This window comes from Hippoglossus stenolepis, chromosome 4 (assembly GCF_022539355.2).
Source record: "Hippoglossus stenolepis isolate QCI-W04-F060 chromosome 4, HSTE1.2, whole genome shotgun sequence".
NCBI classification, from domain to species: domain Eukaryota; kingdom Metazoa; phylum Chordata; class Actinopteri; order Pleuronectiformes; family Pleuronectidae; genus Hippoglossus; species Hippoglossus stenolepis.
In genome coordinates, this window is record NC_061486.1 from 1,037,917 (window position 1) to 1,057,657 (window position 19,741).

Sequence of the window (19,741 nt, forward strand, 5' to 3'; positions counted from 1 at the left end):
TGTTATCTGATTAGTTTTTTGCGATTAAAGCAAACTGAAAGTATTAAAACTTTCTTATGTAACTGAAGTTCAAAGTTTATTTACCCAAGCCATGGTTTCTGCAGTACAAACAATCAAAAATAATTATGAAATAAACACATAAATTAATATCCCAAACAAAATGAAATACTCTATATTTATAAAATAAAATATCTAAAATGGATACTAATAAGGAACTCAAATTAGCACATTAATCAAAGATGGTGCAGATAAATAATGATAAATATAACATTCTTTATTATAGGGAGCTTGGATGGCCGGGAGTCAGAGGCTCAGGTGTGTGGAGGCCTTAGAGCTGAAATCCACCTGTGCACAGTTTGCTGTCTTGGTCCTGTAGAACTGTTTGTGTCCACCAGGAGCCGCCATTTACACGGCTCAAAATGTTTATACAAATGAGAACTCTCTGTTTAGAATGTCAAACATTTCAGATTTGCTGTGTGGTGCACCTGGTACAGAGCAATGGAAAATAGTTCCCACGTGATATCTACTGCATGAATTTACCCTTTGTATCCCTTGTTAGGTCAAGTTCCTGTAAACCATAAGGTTTTATAAAGGAACTTGTAAAAAAAGAAGCAGATAAAACCGGTAAATCTGTTCCTCGTCATTTCATTGTTTAAAAACAAAACAAGTCATGCATCAACCCCTGTTGATGCCAAACGTACGGCTTGAAAGATGAGATCATGGTTCTCCTTTCATTTTGTTCTGTGCTTCTCTGTCCCATCCAGGGAACAACACCAGCAGGACTTCACTCGTCCACCGTCCAGACCCTCCTCCGGGACAACCAGCCTGGTGGAGCGACCCAACCAAGCCATTGCTACCCATACCTATGACACAGAACTCCCCACAGCCCCCTCAGCCTTCAGACCTAGCCTCAGACACTCTCCTTCTCCTGTTAGAAACTGCCCCACCTCCTCTCCGCTTCCGACTTCCTCTTCTGCTGTGCGAGCGCCTCCTTGCTCCTCAACATTCAGGGTCGTTCCAGCACCTTCTCCAACCAGTGTGTCTGTAGATGGCTTCACCTCCCCGAACATGTTCTCCGGTGCCCTTTCCTGTTTATCCCCTACTCCCTCTTCTGGCAGGGTTTCCTCCATGAGAGTCCCACCTGCCTCATCTCCAACACCAACTGCTTTCACCTCCTCCTCCTCTCCTTCTTCTTCTTCTTCTTCAGGGAGGTCTTCATCAGTAAGAGCAGGCCTTCCTTCCTCCCCTACACCGTCCTCTTCCCTCCTCTCCTCCCCCATTGCTTCCTCCTCTGCATTTACCAGATCATTAGCCGCCTCCTGCATCAGTCAGTCTATTAGTCAGAGTATGGCAAAAAAGAACACTGTCCGGCAACAAGCCCCACCCATGAAATCAGTAAATCAAAGGCCCTCCTCCACTCCATCCTTACCCTCTTCTCATCTACGACAGCGTTCCCCTTCTCCTAAACTGCCTCCCAGTCATCAAAGTTCCAGTACACCTGCTCATGTCCAGCCAGAGTGCAACAAGGATGGGTACCAGCATCCAAGGTGTCCACCGTCCTCTCTCCAGTCCTCTTGTCCTTCTCTGTCCCCTCACTTGCCTCCTCATTCTCTCTCACACCGGTCACCTTCCCCATCTACGAGTATGGTCCATTATCAATCTACCCACTCTTCTTCTACTTCCGTCCATCCTTCATTCCTTCACTCACAAATGGATTCACCGCAGAATGGAAACAACAACAATAACATCAAGTTAGCGGGTTTAACCACAGTGACCAGCAACTTAAGTAATACCAGCAGTGGCATTAGTGGTGCTGACAATAATGGGGGCTGGTCAGGAAGTCCACAGAAAGCGCCATTAGCTAATCATAGCACTAATGCCACAGTAATGCAAGAAACGCATGATTCTCTCTGGTCAGGGTCACACAACCGTGTAGCTCAGCCTTTTTCTGCATCTGAACCAAGCTCACGGGTTCAATCCCCATCTCCGACCCCAACCCCTGCTTTGTTTACTCGCCTCTACTCCCCACCTCCTCAACATAACTACTCCTCCCCCATGGCAAACAAACCTCCCCACCCCCGGAGCACAAGAGCAGGGGGTACAAGTTACCATAATCCACTAGGCCTAACTTTAGAGCTACCCACATCCTCCTCATGTCTGAGCCCCCGTATCCTTTCCCCACCACCTATTGGTGTGTCAGTGAATGTGTGGACTAATAATGTTGCAGCACCTCAACCGAGAAACCCCAGATTTGCTTCTGCTTCTTCTCCTTCATCATCCTTTTCTTCCTCATCAATGTTCGCTTCCTCACCAGTTCCACTACACAGTTCCAGAGCCCCCTCCCCTTCTGGCCCCTGTCCAGGTGCCTCCCGAATGACCTCCCAAACACTCCGTAGGTCTTTCTCCTCCAACTTGGCCGACAGACCTCCAAGCCCAGGGCGGAGCAACACCAGTGGACTGCGTCGCTCCTGGACAGAGAGCGGTCGCAGGTCCTTTGGTTTCAGTGGAAGTGAACGAGGGTCCTTTGACCAGCAGGAGTCCTGTCCACCTAGTCCAAGGAGTGGATGGTCCTCATACAACAGCTCACCGCCATGCCTCAGCCCCCAACCTGGGCTTCAATCTCCTCTTTCACCCAGCAGACTTAGCCCAGGGAAGGGCACCCTTGGTGGGCAGCATTTTACCAGCGTGCCTTGGCCGGATGTACAAGAGCTTTCGAGCAGATATAATGGGACTGATGGCCTCGATATAAGTATCATTACCTCCTCTCCTTCTCCTCTCTCTCCACTGTCTCATTCTGTCCTCTACTCTCCCACTCCATCAGATAGCCACAAAGAATGGGGAGACCCAGAGCTGGAAGACGGTAACTGTCGAAGCCAGCTCATCTGCGCCTACGTTTCCCGGCCCGTCCACGAACAAACCCTCTCCTCCTCATGCTTGGCCCTGTCCTCCTCAGGCATGACCTCCCCTCCACTGACCTCCCATCAATACCAAAGCCGCCCATCCCAAGTCAAACCACAACCTCAGGTCCAAATGGCCACTAAAGCCCCCTCTGCACCATCAAACCACTCCCCCTTGCCCCCAAGTTCATCACCCTTATCTTTTGCCCACAAAACTGGGAACCTGAAGAGCAATTACGCCACCACAGTCAACCTTCAGATCGCTGGAAGTGGCCGAATAACCTCGTTCAGTACTGCCCAAGTTAGCCTGACCCAAACCCTACAAGGTGGAGCTGGAGCTGGAGCCGGAGCTGGAGCTGGAGCTGGAGCTGGAGCCGGAGGAGGAGGAGGAGGTGGAGGAGGTGGAGGAGGAGGAGGGAGGAGGAGGAGGAGGAGGAGGAGGAGGAGGAGGAGGAGGATCAGGTCAAGGGCAGATGGTGAGGAGAGTAAGCATCAATGGACATTCACACATGCAATCCCCTCTTCCTCAGAATTGTAACAGGCTGTGAAAGGCCTTAAAAAAAAGAGATAATGGAAATTTAAAAGGCATTGCAAAATATGTGCACTTGTGAACTTGCCCTGAGCGGTGGAGAGCCAAGTAAGCATCAGGCATTGTTGTGTAACTGCTGGATTCAGTCAGTGATCCAAACCTTCAGAATTCACTGGCTGGACGTAAGGACATCCGAGGGATCTGTTGAGTGATGTCGTCCTGTGGACCGTGACTTGAGGACACAGTGAACCGATGCATTTGGAGTCAGACATTATGTTGACTACACATTAGTTCTTGGCGGCTTCTGGAAAAGCTTCACACGTTATTAGACAATCTTTCAGGAATTTACATTCTGCCCACACATGGCTGGTATTGTGCAATCTGGGACCTTGAGCTCTAATCTTCTTGGATTAGCACCAAAACCCTGATAGCCTGGATCTGAGTCAGATGAGTTCGTAGATGTGGAAATCTGGATCAAGTTCAAGTGTGTTCAACATCTCTGGACTTTTCCGTAGGCGTAATGACTTTTCACAGGGATATTAATTTCACTTATAATTAAGCCATTAACATGTAATGAGATAAAGATACATTTCTTAATCCAACACAGACACAATGAAGGTCCAGTCTCCAACCTGTGCTGTGTGCAATCATGGTGACTTAGTGTTTTATTAACTGTGTGTTCATTTCTTTTTGTTTTATTTTATATTCTATTGAACAAAGCGTTATCTGCGGTCAGTGTGTACGATCAGTGATAACTCTGGTGATTATTAATCTCTTCTTCTTAACCATTTTTATCATTCTTTTTATTTTATTGATTATTTATGAAGTTAGTCTTATTCTCTTTGGCACTTATTATCCTTAAAGTAATGTTGGTATTTTGCACATGTGTCCTCAGCTCCTGGGTGCATGCTTTCAGCGTTTGTGTGTGTGTGTGTGTGTGTGTGTGTGTGTGTGTGTGTGTGTGTGTGTGTGTGTGTGTGAGAGTGTGCGTATGTGTACTTGTACAGATATCTCTGTGAGGACCATTTTGATTAGTTTTTAATGGTTAGGTTAAGGGGTTTGGGAATGTATTATTCCCATAAGTGTCCTCGCTAAGTACAAACGTGTGTGTGTGAGTGTGTAAAATGACGTGTCTGCTGAGTTGTCCTCTAACTTCAGACCAAGTTGAACCATGTGTGTGTGTTTTTAATGCTGCATTTGTTCCCATATTGATGTACTCAGAATTTCCATTGCTTCACTTTTTCCTGTCATCACCGTGTTCGTCAGAAACCTTTTATCTTTAGCTTCACTTGGTTTTCAAAAGCTGTAAAAGAAAGTCAACAAGGTGAAATATGAACAAACGTAGCAATAAACCAAATAACAATTATGTTTCATGCTTTTACAAAACTGCCTCAGGTTTTTGATTTGTGGGAGGGATGACACGTTAAACGTAAAAGGTCGAGTCTGTAGAATTCAGGAGGATCTATTGGCCGAAAATAAATATAATCATCAACAAGATGTTTTCATTCACATGGAACCAAGAATCATTGCATTTTTAAAATTAACCCTTTATTTTCACATCAGGAGCGGTTCCTCTTCCTCGGAGTCTGCCTTGTTACACCGCCGTGTTTTTACAGGAGCCCAGAAAACACAATGTATAGAGAAGGTCGGTCACATTTTTATCTGGAGGCCACTGTAGGAGGGGGGAGGGGAGGGGAGGGGTATTCAATCAGATGCAATCTGCAGAACTGAACCTTTTGTACATGTACATGAATATACTTCACGCTAAAGAAACTAAAGAAGGCGATGTTTTCAGGAGACAAATTGTTCAAGAATTACAGTTGAAATAAAAATAACAATTATATGTTTTGACACTGCTACAGAAAAGTTTGGGTTTTGAATAAAGAAAACATTGTTAAGTTCGTGGTTTGGGCTAAAATAACGTGAAGGTTAGAGGATGTGTGTCGTCATGGTTACAATGATGAATGTGTGGTTAAGGTTTTAAAATAAACAAATGTTACTATCAGTTTGAGATTCTATGTTTTTGTCGACCCATCGACCATACCTCCACCAACAGTCTCCTTACGAAACCACATTCAAATTCACTAGATCCAGATTTTCATTTCAATTCTGGACCAAATCACACACACTCAGAAATATCGGTCCCCAAAACATGTCTGATTTTTTTCATTAAGATTCATGAATTATTCTCGGAGAAATCAATACAAATTCATGACCTGATCCAGATCCACACCAAATTCAAAGAGTTCTTCTCCAACCCACATCCTTCCTACTGAACCTTCATGGCGGCGGTCACAAGGTTATAACAGAATGAGTTCACAACAACAATAAAAACTAGACCACAGAAAATGGTTTTAATGATGAAAAGGCAGATGTTACCACAGTTCACACAAGAAAGTGACTCTACTTCTCACTTTATAACGTCAGGAAACATTCAGGAGTTTCTGTCTCAGTCTCTAGTTTCAAGTCTTCTTCAAACAGCTGATGTTCATTTAGTGAATTATGATCATTTAGAGTCAAACAGACCATAAAGCACCAGGTGTGTTGGGGGGGGGGGGTACCACAGTGTGATTGACAGCTAGTACCGTCTAATGGGTGCAGGTGGCAGGTGTAGGTGGGCGTGTCCTCGAGCTCTCAGTCAGGCTCCACCCACTGCTGCTCCAAATATGGTTACTTCTGGTATCAAAAAACCAAGATGGCGCTGAACAGATTTGTGACAGTGAGGCTTCAGAGCAGCAGCTCACAGACCAACAGGTGACGTCACGGTGGGTTGATGCTTGTTCAAGGATGATACAGATGTTTCTAACTATTAGAAATCAAATCAAACATCTCCTGCCCTCATCTGGCACTAATACACCATCAAGAACAGAAATCTCAGAAACTGCTGAGAATCCTACCGATTGTTTAGACAGCTTCTCTCTGATCAGCTTTGATCAGCTGACCAGAATAATCTCATGTTCTAAACCAACAACTTGTATCTTAGATCCCATTCCTACAAAATTACTTAAAGAAGTTCTGCCCCTAATTGACAGTTCGTTACTGAACACAATCAATCTGTCATTATCATCAGGATATGTATCACAGTCCTTTAAACTAGCTGTAATCAAACCCCTTCTCAAACAACCACCCTGGACCCGGAGGTTTTAGCCAATTACAGACCAATATCTAACCTCCCCTTCCTGTCTAAAATCCTAGAAAAAGTTGTAGCCAATCAGCTGTGAGAGTTTCTCCAGGAAAATAATATATATGAAGACTTTCAGTCGGGGTTTAGAGCCAATCACAGCACGGAGACAGTCCTGGTTAAAGTCACTAATGACCTTCTAGTAGCTTCAGATGTTTGTGTCTGTCCTCGTCCTGTTAGATCTCAGTGCAGCATTCAACACTATTGACCATCACATTTTATTACAGAGACTAGAGCAGTTCATTAGCATTAAAGGAACCGCCCTAAACTGGTTTAATTCCTATTTTTCTGATCGCTCCCAATTCGTGCAAATTAATGATGAGTCATCTGTGCACACCAAAGTTAACCACGGTGTTCCACAGGGCTCTGTGCTCATTATATATGCTTCCACTCGGAAACATTATCAGGACACACTCGGTAAATTTCCACTGCTATGCAGATGACACCCAGTTATACTTGTCAATAAAACCTGAACAAAGTAATCAAATAACTAAACTCCAAGCATGTCTCAAGGACATAAAAACCTGGATGACCCACAAGTTTCTCTTATTAAACTCAGATAAGACAGAGGTTCTAATACTTAAACACCTTAGAGACACATTATCTAATGATGAAGCTGCGCTAGACGACATCGTCTTTGCTTCCAGTGAAACATCAGGAACTTGGGAGTGATCTTCGATCCTGATTTGTCCTTTAATTCTCACTTAAAACTAATTTCTAGGACCGCCTTTTTCCACTTGCGTAATATCTCCAAAATCAGACATGTCCTTTCTCAAAAGGATGCAGAAAAACTAGTCCAGGCCTTTGTTCCATCCAGACTGGATTATTGTAATTCCTTATTCTCAGGCTCCAGCAGGAAGTCGTTAAAGACTCTGCAGCTTGTCCAAAATGCTGCAGCACGTGTCCTGACAAGAACCAAGAAAAGAGAGCACATTTCTCCTGTATTAGCTTCGCTACACTGGCTTCCGGTTAAATCTAGAATAGAATTTAAAATTCTCCTCCTCACCTTCAAGGCCCTTAATAACATGGCACCATTATATCTTAAAGAGCTGTTAGTACCTTATCAACCCACTAGAGCACTGCGCTCCCAGAATTCAGGCTGTCGTCCCTAAAGTCTCTAAAAGTAGAGGAGGAGCCAGAGCTTCAGCATCAAGCTCCTCTCCTGTGGAATCATCTCCCACTTTCAGTTCGGGAGGCAGACTCCCTCTGTACGTTTAAGAGTAGGCTTAAAACCTTCCTTTTTGATAAAGCTTATAGTTAGAGCTGGTCCAGGCTTGTCCTAGACCTGCTCTTAGTTAGACTGCTACAGGTCTAGAAGGTCGGGGACACATGACACTCGGAGCTTCTCTTTCCAGCTTCTCCTTCCTCTTCTCAATCGTTATCACATCAAAGTAATTCATATCCCATCAATACATGTTACTGACTTGACTTCTTCCCCGGAGTCCCTTTGCCTTATTGTCCACAGACCCAGGGCCGCGGCTGTGGCCACATCATGGATTAGGATCTGTGGATCACGTATCAGAGATCGTAATGGTGGATCCAGTATGGCGGATTCTGCATCGTGCTGGCTGATCGTGATAACAAAGGCAGATCCTTTATCGTGTTGGCATCAGATACTGGTGGTGGACCACGACCGAGGTGGCAGCTGATGATGGATCCTCATGGCGGCAGTGGACTGACTGTGACTGTGGCATCCGATCTTGATGGTGGATCATGATCTTGCTGGCTGCTGACCATGGACTGTGATTGCAGCAGGACAGCTTGATATATAATATTTCTCCTCAGACACTTGACCATTAATGACATTAATCCACCAATTCACTGACCTTCAGTTATGCTTCAAAATGTTTATTCTTATCAATGCTGCTAAAACCTTTATCTTGATGTTCTCCTTTACACTTGACATCCATTGCACTTCTGTCCGTCCTGGGAGACGGATCCTCACGTGTCTCTGAGGTTTCTACCTTCTTTACCTGTTAAAAGGGTTTTTTAGTAGTTTGTCCTGACTCTTGTTGAGGGTTAAGGGCAGAGGATGTCACACCATGTTAAAGCCCTATGAGACAAATTGTGATTTGTGAATATGGGCTATACAAATAAAATTTGATTGATTGATTGATTGATTGATTGATTGATTGATGTCTGCACAATATGAATCTACAATCAGCAGCTACTGCACCAGCTTCTACAGAAATACAAGTTTGAATGTGGCGGACTGGTGCATACTTCTACAAAACAAGATCCAACACGTGGCCCTGACTCAGCTGCTGTTATGAAGTGCATTGATCTTGATTGACAGACCGATGACACCGCAATGAAACCGCCCTATAGTGATCACCCACACACACACACACACACACACACACACACACACACACACACACACACACACACACACACACACACACACACACACACACACACACACACACACACACACACACACACAGAGCGTCCTGGTGATTTGTGGAGCTTTCACTTCCTGCACAGCTTTGATAAGAAAACCTGACAGATAAGGAGAAGGAAGAGAAAAGAGGAGGTCCCTGAGAGAGAGTAGGAGGAGGACTGTAACAGAGGGGAGACAGAGAAGAGTTTGTCCATCCGTCCATTCTTCTTGTCCTCACACAACCTGAGAGCAAACATTCTTCTGTTGCCACAGCTCTGGACTTTACTGCTCTCGTCCATTTTGGGACCTTAAATTCAAACAGTTCCACGTGTCTCTGTGTTTTGATTAAAGAACACATTCACACCAGAAAAAGGCTTTTTTGTCCAAACTTGATCGCCCTCTGTTCTCCAGGCAGCAGATCTGGAGGCTGTCTTGCTCGAGGGCACCTCAGCAGTCACTGGAGGCTGATCTGGATTCAAACAGGACTCTCACAGGAGAACAGCAACAGTGGGACGTCTGACATGGATTTGATGGATTTGAACTCCTGAGGCTGAACCCTGGAAGTGGAAGGTGGTAGTGTGAGAGGAGATGTGACTCCTCATGCTGTGCCATGCTGAGAGGGAGGCCAGCTCTCGGGATTCTGTGCTTTGTCAGTTTTCTCGCCCTGAAAACACAAGCAGCCCAAAGAAGCTGCACTAAGGACATCATCAAAAGGGTCCAGACGCTCATCGACCAAGCCCCCGACGTGGTAGGTTTTTATTCAGTAAAAACACGTTCACTCTGTCACAGCGAAATATTTCAAAATGTCAAATCTGATCCTGCTCAGATTCTACGTTGTTGGTGTTGAACGTCATTAGGAGGCAAGACAAGTTCATTTGGTCTGAAATGATGAATTGTTTTATGAACCAACAGCAGGATTTATTGTCCATGACAGACAGGGAGCCAGAGCTTTCTGATCCATTCTCTAGAGAACAGTCGTAAACATGACTCATGCAACAGCTTTTTATACAACCACAGTTTTACAGCAGACACATTTTAAATGTTGTAAAATCTAACTGACGTCTTTATATACAGTCACTGATCATCTTTATATACAGTCACTGATGGTCTTTATATACAGTCACTGATCGTCTTTATATACAGTCACTGATCATCTTTATATACAGTCACTGATCCTCTTTATATACAGTCACTGATCCTCTTTATATACAGTCACTGATGGTCTTTATATACAGTCACTGATGGTCTTTATATACAGTCACTGATCATCTTTATATACAGTCACTGATGGTCTTTATATACAGTCACTGATCATCTTTATATACAGTCACTGATCATCTTTATATACAGTCACTGATGGTCTTTATATACAGTCACTGATGGTCTTTATATACAGTCACTGATGGTCTTTATATACAGTCACTGATCATCTTTATATACAGTCACTGATCCTCTTTATATACAGTCACTGATCATCTTTATATACAGTCACTGATCATCTTTATATACAGTCACTGATGGTCTTTATATACAGTCACTGATCATCTTTATATACAGTCACTGATGGTCTTTATATACAGTCACTGATCATCTTTATATACAGTCACTGATCATCTTTATATACAGTCACTGATGGTCTTTATATACAGTCACTGATCCTCTTTATATACAGTCACTGATCATCTTTATATACAGTCACTGATCATCTTTATATACAGTCACTGATCATCTTTATATACAGTCACTGATCATCTTTATATACAGTCACTGATGGTCTTTATATACAGTCACTGATCATCTTTATATACAGTCACTGATCCTCTTTATATACAGTCACTGATCGTCTTTATATACAGTCACTGATGGTCTTTATATACAGTCACTGATGGTCTTTATATACAGTCACTGATGATCTTTATATACAGTCACTGATCATCTTTATATACAGTCACTGATCATCTTTATATACAGTCACTGATGGTCTTTATATACAGTCACTGATCCTCTTTATATACAGTCACTGATCATCTTTATATACAGTCACTGATCATCTTTATATACAGTCACTGATGGTCTTTATATACAGTCACTGATCCTCTTTATATACAGTCACTGATCATCTTTATATACAGTCACTGATCATCTTTATATACAGTCACTGATGGTCTTTATATACAGTCACTGATCATCTTTATATACAGTCACTGATCATCTTTATATACAGTCACTGATGGTCTTTATATACAGTCACTGATCATCTTTATATACAGTCACTGATCATCTTTATATACAGTCACTGATCATCTTTATATACAGTCACTGATCATCTTTATATACAGTCACTGATCATCTTTATATACAGTCACTGATGGTCTTTATATACAGTCACTGATCATCTTTATATACAGTCACTGATCATCTTTATATACAGTCACTGATCCTCTTTATATACAGTCACTGATCCTCTTTATATACAGTCACTGATCATCTTTATATACAGTCACTGATGGTCTTTATATACAGTCACTGATGGTCTTTATATACAGTCACTGATCATCTTTATATACAGTCGCTTATGGTCTTTATATACAGTCACTGATCATCTTTATATACAGTCACTGATCATCTTTATATACAGTCGCTGATGGTCTTTATATACAGTCACTGATCCTCTTTATATACAGTCACTGATCATCTTTATATACAGTCACTGATCATCTTTATATACAGTCACTGATGGTCTTTATATACAGTCACTGATGGTCTTTATATACAGTCACTGATGGTCTTTATATACAGTCACTGATCATCTTTATATACAGTCACTGATCCTCTTTATATACAGTCACTGATCATCTTTATATACAGTCACTGATCATCTTTATATACAGTCACTGATCATCTTTATATACAGTCACTGATGGTCTTTATATACAGTCACTGATCATCTTTATATACAGTCGCTTATGGTATTTATATACAGTCACTGATCATCTTTATATACAGTCACTGATCATCTTTATATACAGTCGCTGATGGTCTTTATATACAGTCACTGATCCTCTTTATATACAGTCACTGATCATCTTTATATACAGTCACTGATCATTCTTTATATACAGTCACTGATCCTCTTTATATACAGTCACTGATCATCTTTATATACAGTCACTGATCATCTTTATATACAGTCACTGATATTCTTATATACAGTCACTGATCATCTTTATATACAGTCACTGATGGTCTTTATATACAGTCACTGATCATCTTTATATACAGTCACTGATGGTCTTTATATACAGTCACTGATGGTCTTTATATACAGTCACTGATGGTCTTTATATACAGTCACTGATCATCTTTATATACAGTCACTGATCATCTTTATATACAGTCACTGATCATCTTTATATACAGTCACTGATCATCTTTATATACAGTCACTGATCATCTTTATATACAGTCACTGATGGTCTTTATATACAGTCACTGATCATCTTTATATACAGTCACTGATCATCTTTATATACAGTCACTGATGGTCTTTATATACATTTGACCCTTGTGTTTAGTGTGACTGTTGACATGCTAACGCTCTCTCGTCCTCAGGTGTTGTTGGACGTGAGACTCTACACCCCGACCACTGAAGATTTCGAGGTATGAACGTCCTTCGTCACTTTGCCCTCTACACTTCCTTTTTATCTCTTTTATTATTTACACTCTCACACACACGTCGATAAATTTCATTAGCTGAACCTCTATAAAAAAATGGACTGTGGTTGTATGGCTCTGCCCACCAGGGCAGTTTCCATCTACATTATTTTTTCCCCAGATTCATATATGGTCACTGTGACCTTTGACCTTCAAGCACTGAAACCACATCACAATTTGAAGACAATCCTTCAAACTGATGTTAAGATAATGTTCAAGAAAAACATAAACATACAAGGCCACCGTGACCTTCACATTTGAGATATCGCATTCACAAGGCAAAACATGTGCTTTTTGAGGTCACTGTGACCTTGACCTTTGACCTTTTGCCACCAAATTCTAAAGAGAGTTAATAAAAGGGACACTTCCTGCTTCCTGTAGGCGTGCGGTCACGAGAGGCATCAGGCAGGGCTGCCCCATCTCAGGACAACTCTACAGCATCTCTTCTTCTGTGCAGGTTGAGGAGCAGGCTGAGGGGCTGGCTCACAACCCTCCTGTGGTCGTCTCAGCATATGCTGACGACGTTAATGCTTTTATCCATGACCAGCATGATGTCCAGCATTTAAAGGAAAGTCTTGTCCAGTACTTAGAACTAAGTTTGTTGAGACTGGCATCCTTAAACTGGGCCATCTCACCAAGGCATCCTGGGAAACACTCTATGACATCACCAGCATCAGGTCCTCCAGAGTTCTGAAGAGGATTGTGGAGGAAGTGTTGCAGTCCCTGTCCGTGCCACTGAGAGCGTTTGCCGAGCAGTGGTCCAACTCGTCGATCGCGATCTACCGGTCGATCTCGCAGTCTTCACTGTCGATCCCCGAACTCTCTGAACTCACTGTCTGCGTCGAGCCGCAGATCAGCTGTGTGTCGGTTGTCTGTTGTTCACACGGCAGCGTGTCGGTTACCGGCGGCGGAGCTGCTGGTTTATCTCCTGCTTTGCCTTCGAAACAAGTGGATTCATGTACTAAACTAAACACCAGGACTCTACGGTCTGAAGACGAGCACCTCCCGGTCTGTCGATAACAATCAAAGCCCCGTGAGATCAAAGGAATGGACTCAGAACGTGACGCGCTGGAGTGCTTTTACTTTGAAACGGGGTCGGAAAGTGTTGTAACTACGTTTGTGTCATAGACAGATAAACATTGTGGTTCACAGCAGAATAAACAGAGAAAATTATATTTCACATGAGCTTAATGTTTATCTGTTGAAATTATGTCACAAACGTGCATTTTAAAATGTTAAAACCACTTTCTGTATGCGTTTCAAAATAAAAGCACTCCAGCGTTTCTGTTGACGGAATCCAATCTTTTTCTCCACCCAGCAGTGGGTGGAGGCTCTGGGGGAGAACTTCTCACTCCCGTTGTTTGTTTTTGGGCCTAAATTTTATAAAGGAAACAGACAAACACTCGTCCTGATGAACTTCCTGTTTGGCTAAACCGGCCACCTGGAAGAGCAGGAAGAACCAGATGTTGGGTGAAGGCTGGACAGATGTGGTGAAGTGTTTTAAAGGTTTGGTAGCAGCTCACCTGAGAGTGGAACACGCCTTCTACAGCCGGACCAGTAACCTGGAAGCTCTCAGGTCTCAGTGGGGGATCAGACAGGTCCTTCACTTTTAACTGAGCACAGTGTGTGTGTGTGTGTGTGTGTGTGAGACATGTAGGTTCTTTTGTATAAATTATCTGATTGAACTGTTTTTATTAGTTTTTGCTTTATAGGAAAGATGAAAAAATCATGATTTAAATAAAAGATTGTTAAAAAGTCTCTCTCTCTTTCTCTCTCCAACAGAAATGCCGCAGCTCGAACTTGAAGTGTTTTGCTGATGAAATCAAAGTCCTCTGTGAAGAGTGGAAAACCGTCGGAGTCCTAATTGAAAAGTTCAAACTTGACACCAAGCTGGAAAAACTGGCAACGTTTTTTAACCAGGTATTTTAATGTTGTTTTTCACCAGCATCAGCCTCAAGAGTAGAAACAACATGGAGAATCAGTTACACATGTTACTGACCCTGTTGTCTTTGCTAACAGCTGCTGTCAGTAACATTTTACGATGATACAACTGTAATCTGAAACAAAGTCTGTGTCCAGGGACACATTTCATTGAGCTGACGCTGTTATCCAAAGCGACTTACATAAGTGAATCAACCAATTGTCACTGGGGAGCTCATTCCAACGTTTAGGAGCCAGGACAGGAAACAGTCTGATGTTGTTGAGTTGCAGCTGCTCCCTCGCAGTGAGGGAGCAGCTGATTGGTCGATGCAGAATGGAGTGGACGGGCTGGGGTGTGAGGTTTGACCATGTCCTGGGTGTAGACTGGACCAGATCCGTTCACAGCACGGTACCAAGTACTAGTGTAGAAACGGATGAGGGCAGCCACTGGTAACCAGTGAAGGGAGCGGAGTGGTGCCAGTGAACTCAGGTTAAAGACCAGTGGAGCTGCTGCTTCCTGGATGAGCTGCAGAGGTCGGATGGCAGCAGCAGGTAGACCTGCCAGGAGGGAGGGGCAGTAGTCTAGGCCTGAGATGACAAGAGCCTGGACCAGAGCCTGGACCAGAGCCTGGACCAGAGCCTGGACCAGAACCTGCGCCGCCCTCTGAGTGAGAAGGGGGCGTATTCTCCTGATGTTGTGCAGCATGAATCTACAGGAAAGTGTTGTTACAGTAATGTTGGCAGTGAGGGAGAGTTGACTGTCGAGTGTCACACCCAGGTTCCTACAGGTCCGGGGGGGGGCTAACACAGAGTTGTCAAAGGTAATAGTCAGGTCGTGGGTGGGAGGAGCCTTTCCCTGGAAGGACACGAGTAGTCATGAGATATGACTTCCAAGCGTTCCAGTGCACGGTGATGACTTCAAACGAGAACAAACATGTGTGATCCTGAGAAGCCGATGTTTATTTAACTTGTGATGAGAAAAGTCAACTGTGACCAGCCTTCAGAGCTTTTGCAGAAAACCAGTACGACCAATGGAGTGAGGGCTCTTTCCCTTCCCTGTCTATCACCCCAGCTGTGGAGGCGTGGCCGGAAGCAGGAGTACAGGGGGGTGTATTTCTTTTGGCTGACACGCAGGAAGCAGCTGTGGAGCGTGTGCCGGTGATGGTGGGACAGCTGACAGAAACCTGAGAGTCGAGCATGCTACTATGAAATGATGAAGACACCTTCAGACCTTCAGTGACACAAAGGCTGATGGGAGCGAGTTACGTTCTCTGGGTGAAGATGGAGAACTGATCATTTCTAATGACAGACTTTGTTTCAGATTTCTGAAGTTTTTCTGTTTTAGTTTCATTTTAGTTTAGTTTTGTGTTTGAGGGTTGATGTAAAAAATCTAGTATTTTTGTTAAGGTCTCAATAAAGGGACCATGAAAACCAAACAACTCTGCTAACAGCTGTTTCTCTTCCACAGACGGAGGCAGCGTGTCGTCAGTGTGAACTCTTCAAAAAACAAAACGCAACAATGTTCCTGAGTGATCTGAAGTCTGCTCTCCAGATGATGAACCAGCAGTTCTGTGAATAGAGCTCCGAGTTCAGAGAATAGAGAGACGTCATTAACCTGAGCTCAAATAAAGTGTGGTATGAAGAACCTCTGAGCATCTGGTGTTTAATGTGCATGTGAGTGCACGTTGTTTCAGTGTGCATGTAAGTTGTTTTCAGTGTGCATGTGTGTGCACATTGTTTCAGTGTGCATGTAAGTTGTTTTCAGTGTGCATGTGTGTGCACATTGTTTCAGTGTGCATGTGTGTGCACATTGTTTTCAGTGTGCATGTGTGTGCACGTTGTTTCAGTGTGCATGTAAGTTGTTTTCAGTGTGCATGTGTGTGCACGTTGTTTTCAGTGTGCATGTTGTTTCAGTGTGCATGTAAGTTGTTTTCAGTGTGCATGTGTGTGTATGTGTGTGCACGTTGTTTTCAGTGTGCATGTAAGTTGTTTTCAGTGTGCATGTGTGTGCACGTTGTTTTCAGTGTGCATGTTGTGCAAGTTGTTTTCAGTGTGCATGTGTGTGCACGTTGTTTTCAGTGTGCATGTAAGTTGTTTTCAGTGTGCATGTGTGTGCACGTTGTTTTCAGTGTGCATGTAAGTTGTTTTCAGTGTGCATGTGTGTGCACGTTGTTTTCAGTGTGCATGTAAGTTGTTTTCAGTGTGCATGTGTGTGCACGTTGTTTTTCGATGTGGACGAAATCTCGACTTGTTGGTGAGTGGAGGAAACATGGAGGAAACATGGAGTCCTTACATGGAACACTTGTGATTTATAACTTCCCTACACCGCAGTATTACAAGTATTTTAGAATTGGACAGATTGTGATGGGAACAATGAATGAAGCCTGAGGCCGATTGAAAGTTCTGGGAAAACGCCTGTTGAGACCTCAAATACATCTTTGCTGACAAATCAAGACGAATGAGCTGTCAGAAGAAAAACACATTTCATCTTGTCTGTTTACAAAGTTCCACTGACATCAGCAGCACGGACGTCACTGATTAGGTCAGTGACTTCCTCCAAAACTTACTAAGTGCAACAGTGTTTTCAGGTTGGCAACAAAGCGTGTTGATGGTTTTATCTAAGAGCGCCAGGTGGAAAACCAAGGAACTGTTCAGGAGCTCTGCGGAGCCTCAGTGAGAATATCGAACCCATTTGTTTTGTAATATCCGGGAAGGTCTCAGTTTAACGTTTTAGGCTTGATTTCATAAAGACATTGACAATTTGTTTCTCAGAGCAGGTTTATTCAGGTCATAGCCCTGGGCTCAAAAAGGAGTGTTCCACCACGTTCAAAGCTTTATCATCATCTGATGTTCATCGTGTTCACTCATCATGTTCACTCATCATGTTCACTTCTGTCGGACCCACCAGGTGTTCACATGTGAACCATCCGGACTCGACACCTGCCCACAGACCTGCTGTTCACAAACTGAAGAAATAAACTCAAGAAACATAAATTACAGGAAAAGTCTCACTTCAGTAAAGACAAAGCAATGACAGGCGTTCATTGACCTTTGACCTGGTTCAAATAAAACAGAGGAAAATATTAATTAATAACAGCAATGGATTAATGTCCCTTAAAACAGAAAATCTAAAAATGAAAACGTGACAAAAAAAATCTATATTTTCATCCATTTTTAAAAAACGTGTTAAGTAAAAAGAAAAATGTCCATCACAGGTGGTCAGAGGAGACGTCTTCAAAGCCACTTCCAGAAGTTAAACCAGTAAGTTTTCCGCCTGTGATCCTTATCGATTGATGATGTCTGAAACCCAGAGACAAACACAAGCAGACGCGCGGCAATAAAAAACTTTGGTTGCCTTTTTTTTGTTTTTTTGCTCAAACAATCGATCGTCACAGCTGCTGGTTCTTTTCCTGGCGATCGATTAATCGATTAAAAGCGCAGTGGTTTCCGCTGCAGCGCCCCCTGGAGGTCAACGCAGCAACACACGCACCGCCTTTGCGCATGCTCAGTGGGCCTCGTGGACACGGTGCCGGTCCCGGCCCCCCCCGCCTCAGCTCTCCGGCTTGTCCTTGCTGGGGCCCATGAAGTCCAGCCCCTCCACCGGGATGTCCTTGTCCTTGATGGCCGCCTGCACGCAGCGCTGGTACTTCCGGAAGCTGTCGGTGCACGGGTCCCCCCCCCGGTCCCCCTTCAGGAACTTCTCTGCGAACCAGCGGTTGAAGCACTGGTCGTACTCGCGCTTCAGCTCCGTGCACGCCTCCCCGACACTGTTCATCTCGGCTGGAAACACACGAGCCACCGCGGAGGGTTTCGAACCGTCGACTCCTCTGCGTCGCTCTCCTCGAGCCGCGGCATGTGATTGGCTGCTAGGAGGGTGACGTCGTACGTAGCTGCGTCACGGCGCAGCAGAGATCGTGTGTTGGGGGAGAACGCTCACTCCGGGGGGGTTATTTCTAAACTCATAAAGTTGAAGTTCAGTCCACTCTCATTTGATTGTAGAACAACAGATGAATAAAGACAAAGTCGTTCTTCTACAGAAAATGGATGAAGAAGGGCGAATGTTCCATTCTGCAGTTCTTAGATAATAACATTACATAATTTAGCGACTCACAATAAGTGCATCAACCACGAGGGAATAAACCCAGAACTGCAAGAATCATGCAGGTACATTAACTTAAAAAAGCCAAAGTACCAAGTTCTACATGTAAGTGCCAAACGTGTTTTGTATTTTTAATACAAACTCCAAAGTTGACGATTACATCAACTTCTTAACCAAGGTGTGGATGTGTCTTTAGTCTGCGGAGGAAGACGTGGAGACTTTCCGTCCTGATGTCGATGGGGAGCTCGTTCCACCATGGAATGTTTTCCAGTTGTGGTTTACTTGTGTTGATCAAAATTATCCAGTCCGAACATAAAACTGTGTTTTCCCATGGAGGACGAATCAGCAGAGTTTGGAAAAAATGATTTAATCATTTTAGCACAAATATTTCTTACACAAATGTTGTTTTGTAAAAATAATCAAGTTAACTCCGATGTTGCAAAAATGAAAAAAGCCGAATCTCTGTTGTGTCCACGTCAGGTCCCTGTGCTCTGTTGACTGGACGTCTCTTCTGACAAATAAAAAGACAAATGAGCAGCAAAACACTGAGAAAGGTTGTTTTTTTTCTTGATTCAACAAGGCATCAGTCCTTTTATATACAGAGATGAGGTCAGTGATTTCAACCCAAACTACTCAAGTGCAACGGTTTCTTTTCAGGTTGGCAACACAAAGTCAGGGTGATGTTATCTGAGAGAAGTTTAGAGGAATGAGTCTCTGCAGATTGGAGGACTTTCACCGTCTTGTGGTCTGCGGGACGGAGCCGGGGGTGCGGGCCCGTCATTCAGATGGATTTAATGTTTCTTTTCTCTTCCTTCGTGTGTGTTATGTATTATATATTCTATATTATATAAGATATATATATCTTTTCCTGTTGTTGCCAGTCGCTCAGTCTTTGTGATGCTGTGTTATTGTTTTAATATATTTGAATAATAGTAAATTATAAAACGAACTCCTGTGGGACAAAAAAAAAACTCATGTTTGTAGTTTGACAACAAAAACATTAGAAAAAAACTCATCT

At 43.3% G+C, this 19,741-nt stretch overlaps 3 protein-coding genes across 3 annotated transcripts in view; 2 read left to right on the top strand and 1 right to left on the bottom strand.

Annotated features, from left to right (window-relative positions):
• plekhg2 (pleckstrin homology domain containing, family G (with RhoGef domain) member 2) overlaps positions 1 to 3,435 on the top strand; it is a 54,128-nt gene extending 50,693 nt beyond the window's left edge. Inside the window, exon 22 of the mRNA XM_035155338.2 lies at positions 765 to 3,435. Coding sequence (XP_035011229.2) covers positions 765 to 3,435 — 2,671 coding nt within the window. The remainder of the gene's footprint in view (positions 1 to 764) is intronic.
• A 5,640-nt stretch (positions 3,436 to 9,075) lies between these two features.
• On the top strand, positions 9,076 to 16,269 carry il15l (interleukin 15, like). The gene is made up of 4 exons (XM_035155531.2): positions 9,076 to 9,738; positions 12,603 to 12,650; positions 14,487 to 14,624; positions 16,093 to 16,269. Exons 1-4 carry the CDS (start codon positions 9,601 to 9,603, stop codon positions 16,201 to 16,203), a joined length of 435 nt encoding a protein of 144 aa, XP_035011422.2. The 5' UTR covers positions 9,076 to 9,600; the 3' UTR covers positions 16,204 to 16,269.
• Positions 16,270 to 17,384: 1,115 nt separating this feature from the next.
• Positions 17,385 to 19,639, bottom strand: triap1 (TP53 regulated inhibitor of apoptosis 1). Its single transcript, XM_035155532.2, has one exon. The coding sequence runs from the start codon at positions 18,397 to 18,399 to the stop codon at positions 18,175 to 18,177; it is 225 nt and encodes a 74-aa protein (XP_035011423.1). The 5' UTR covers positions 18,400 to 19,639; the 3' UTR covers positions 17,385 to 18,174.
• Between the last annotated feature and the right edge of the window lie 102 nt (positions 19,640 to 19,741).

Coding starts and splice junctions, on each gene's coding strand:
- il15l (XM_035155531.2), top strand. CDS start 9,601: ATGCTGAGAGGGAGGCCAGCTCTCGGGATTCTGTGCTTTGTCAGTTTT. Junction 12,651..14,486: donor CGACCACTGAAGATTTCGAG/GTATGAACGTCC, acceptor TCTCTCCAACAG/AAATGCCGCAGCTCGAACTT. Junction 14,625..16,092: donor TGGCAACGTTTTTTAACCAG/GTATTTTAATGT, acceptor TCTCTTCCACAG/ACGGAGGCAGCGTGTCGTCA.
- triap1 (XM_035155532.2), bottom strand. CDS start 18,399: ATGAACAGTGTCGGGGAGGCGTGCACGGAGCTGAAGCGCGAGTACGAC.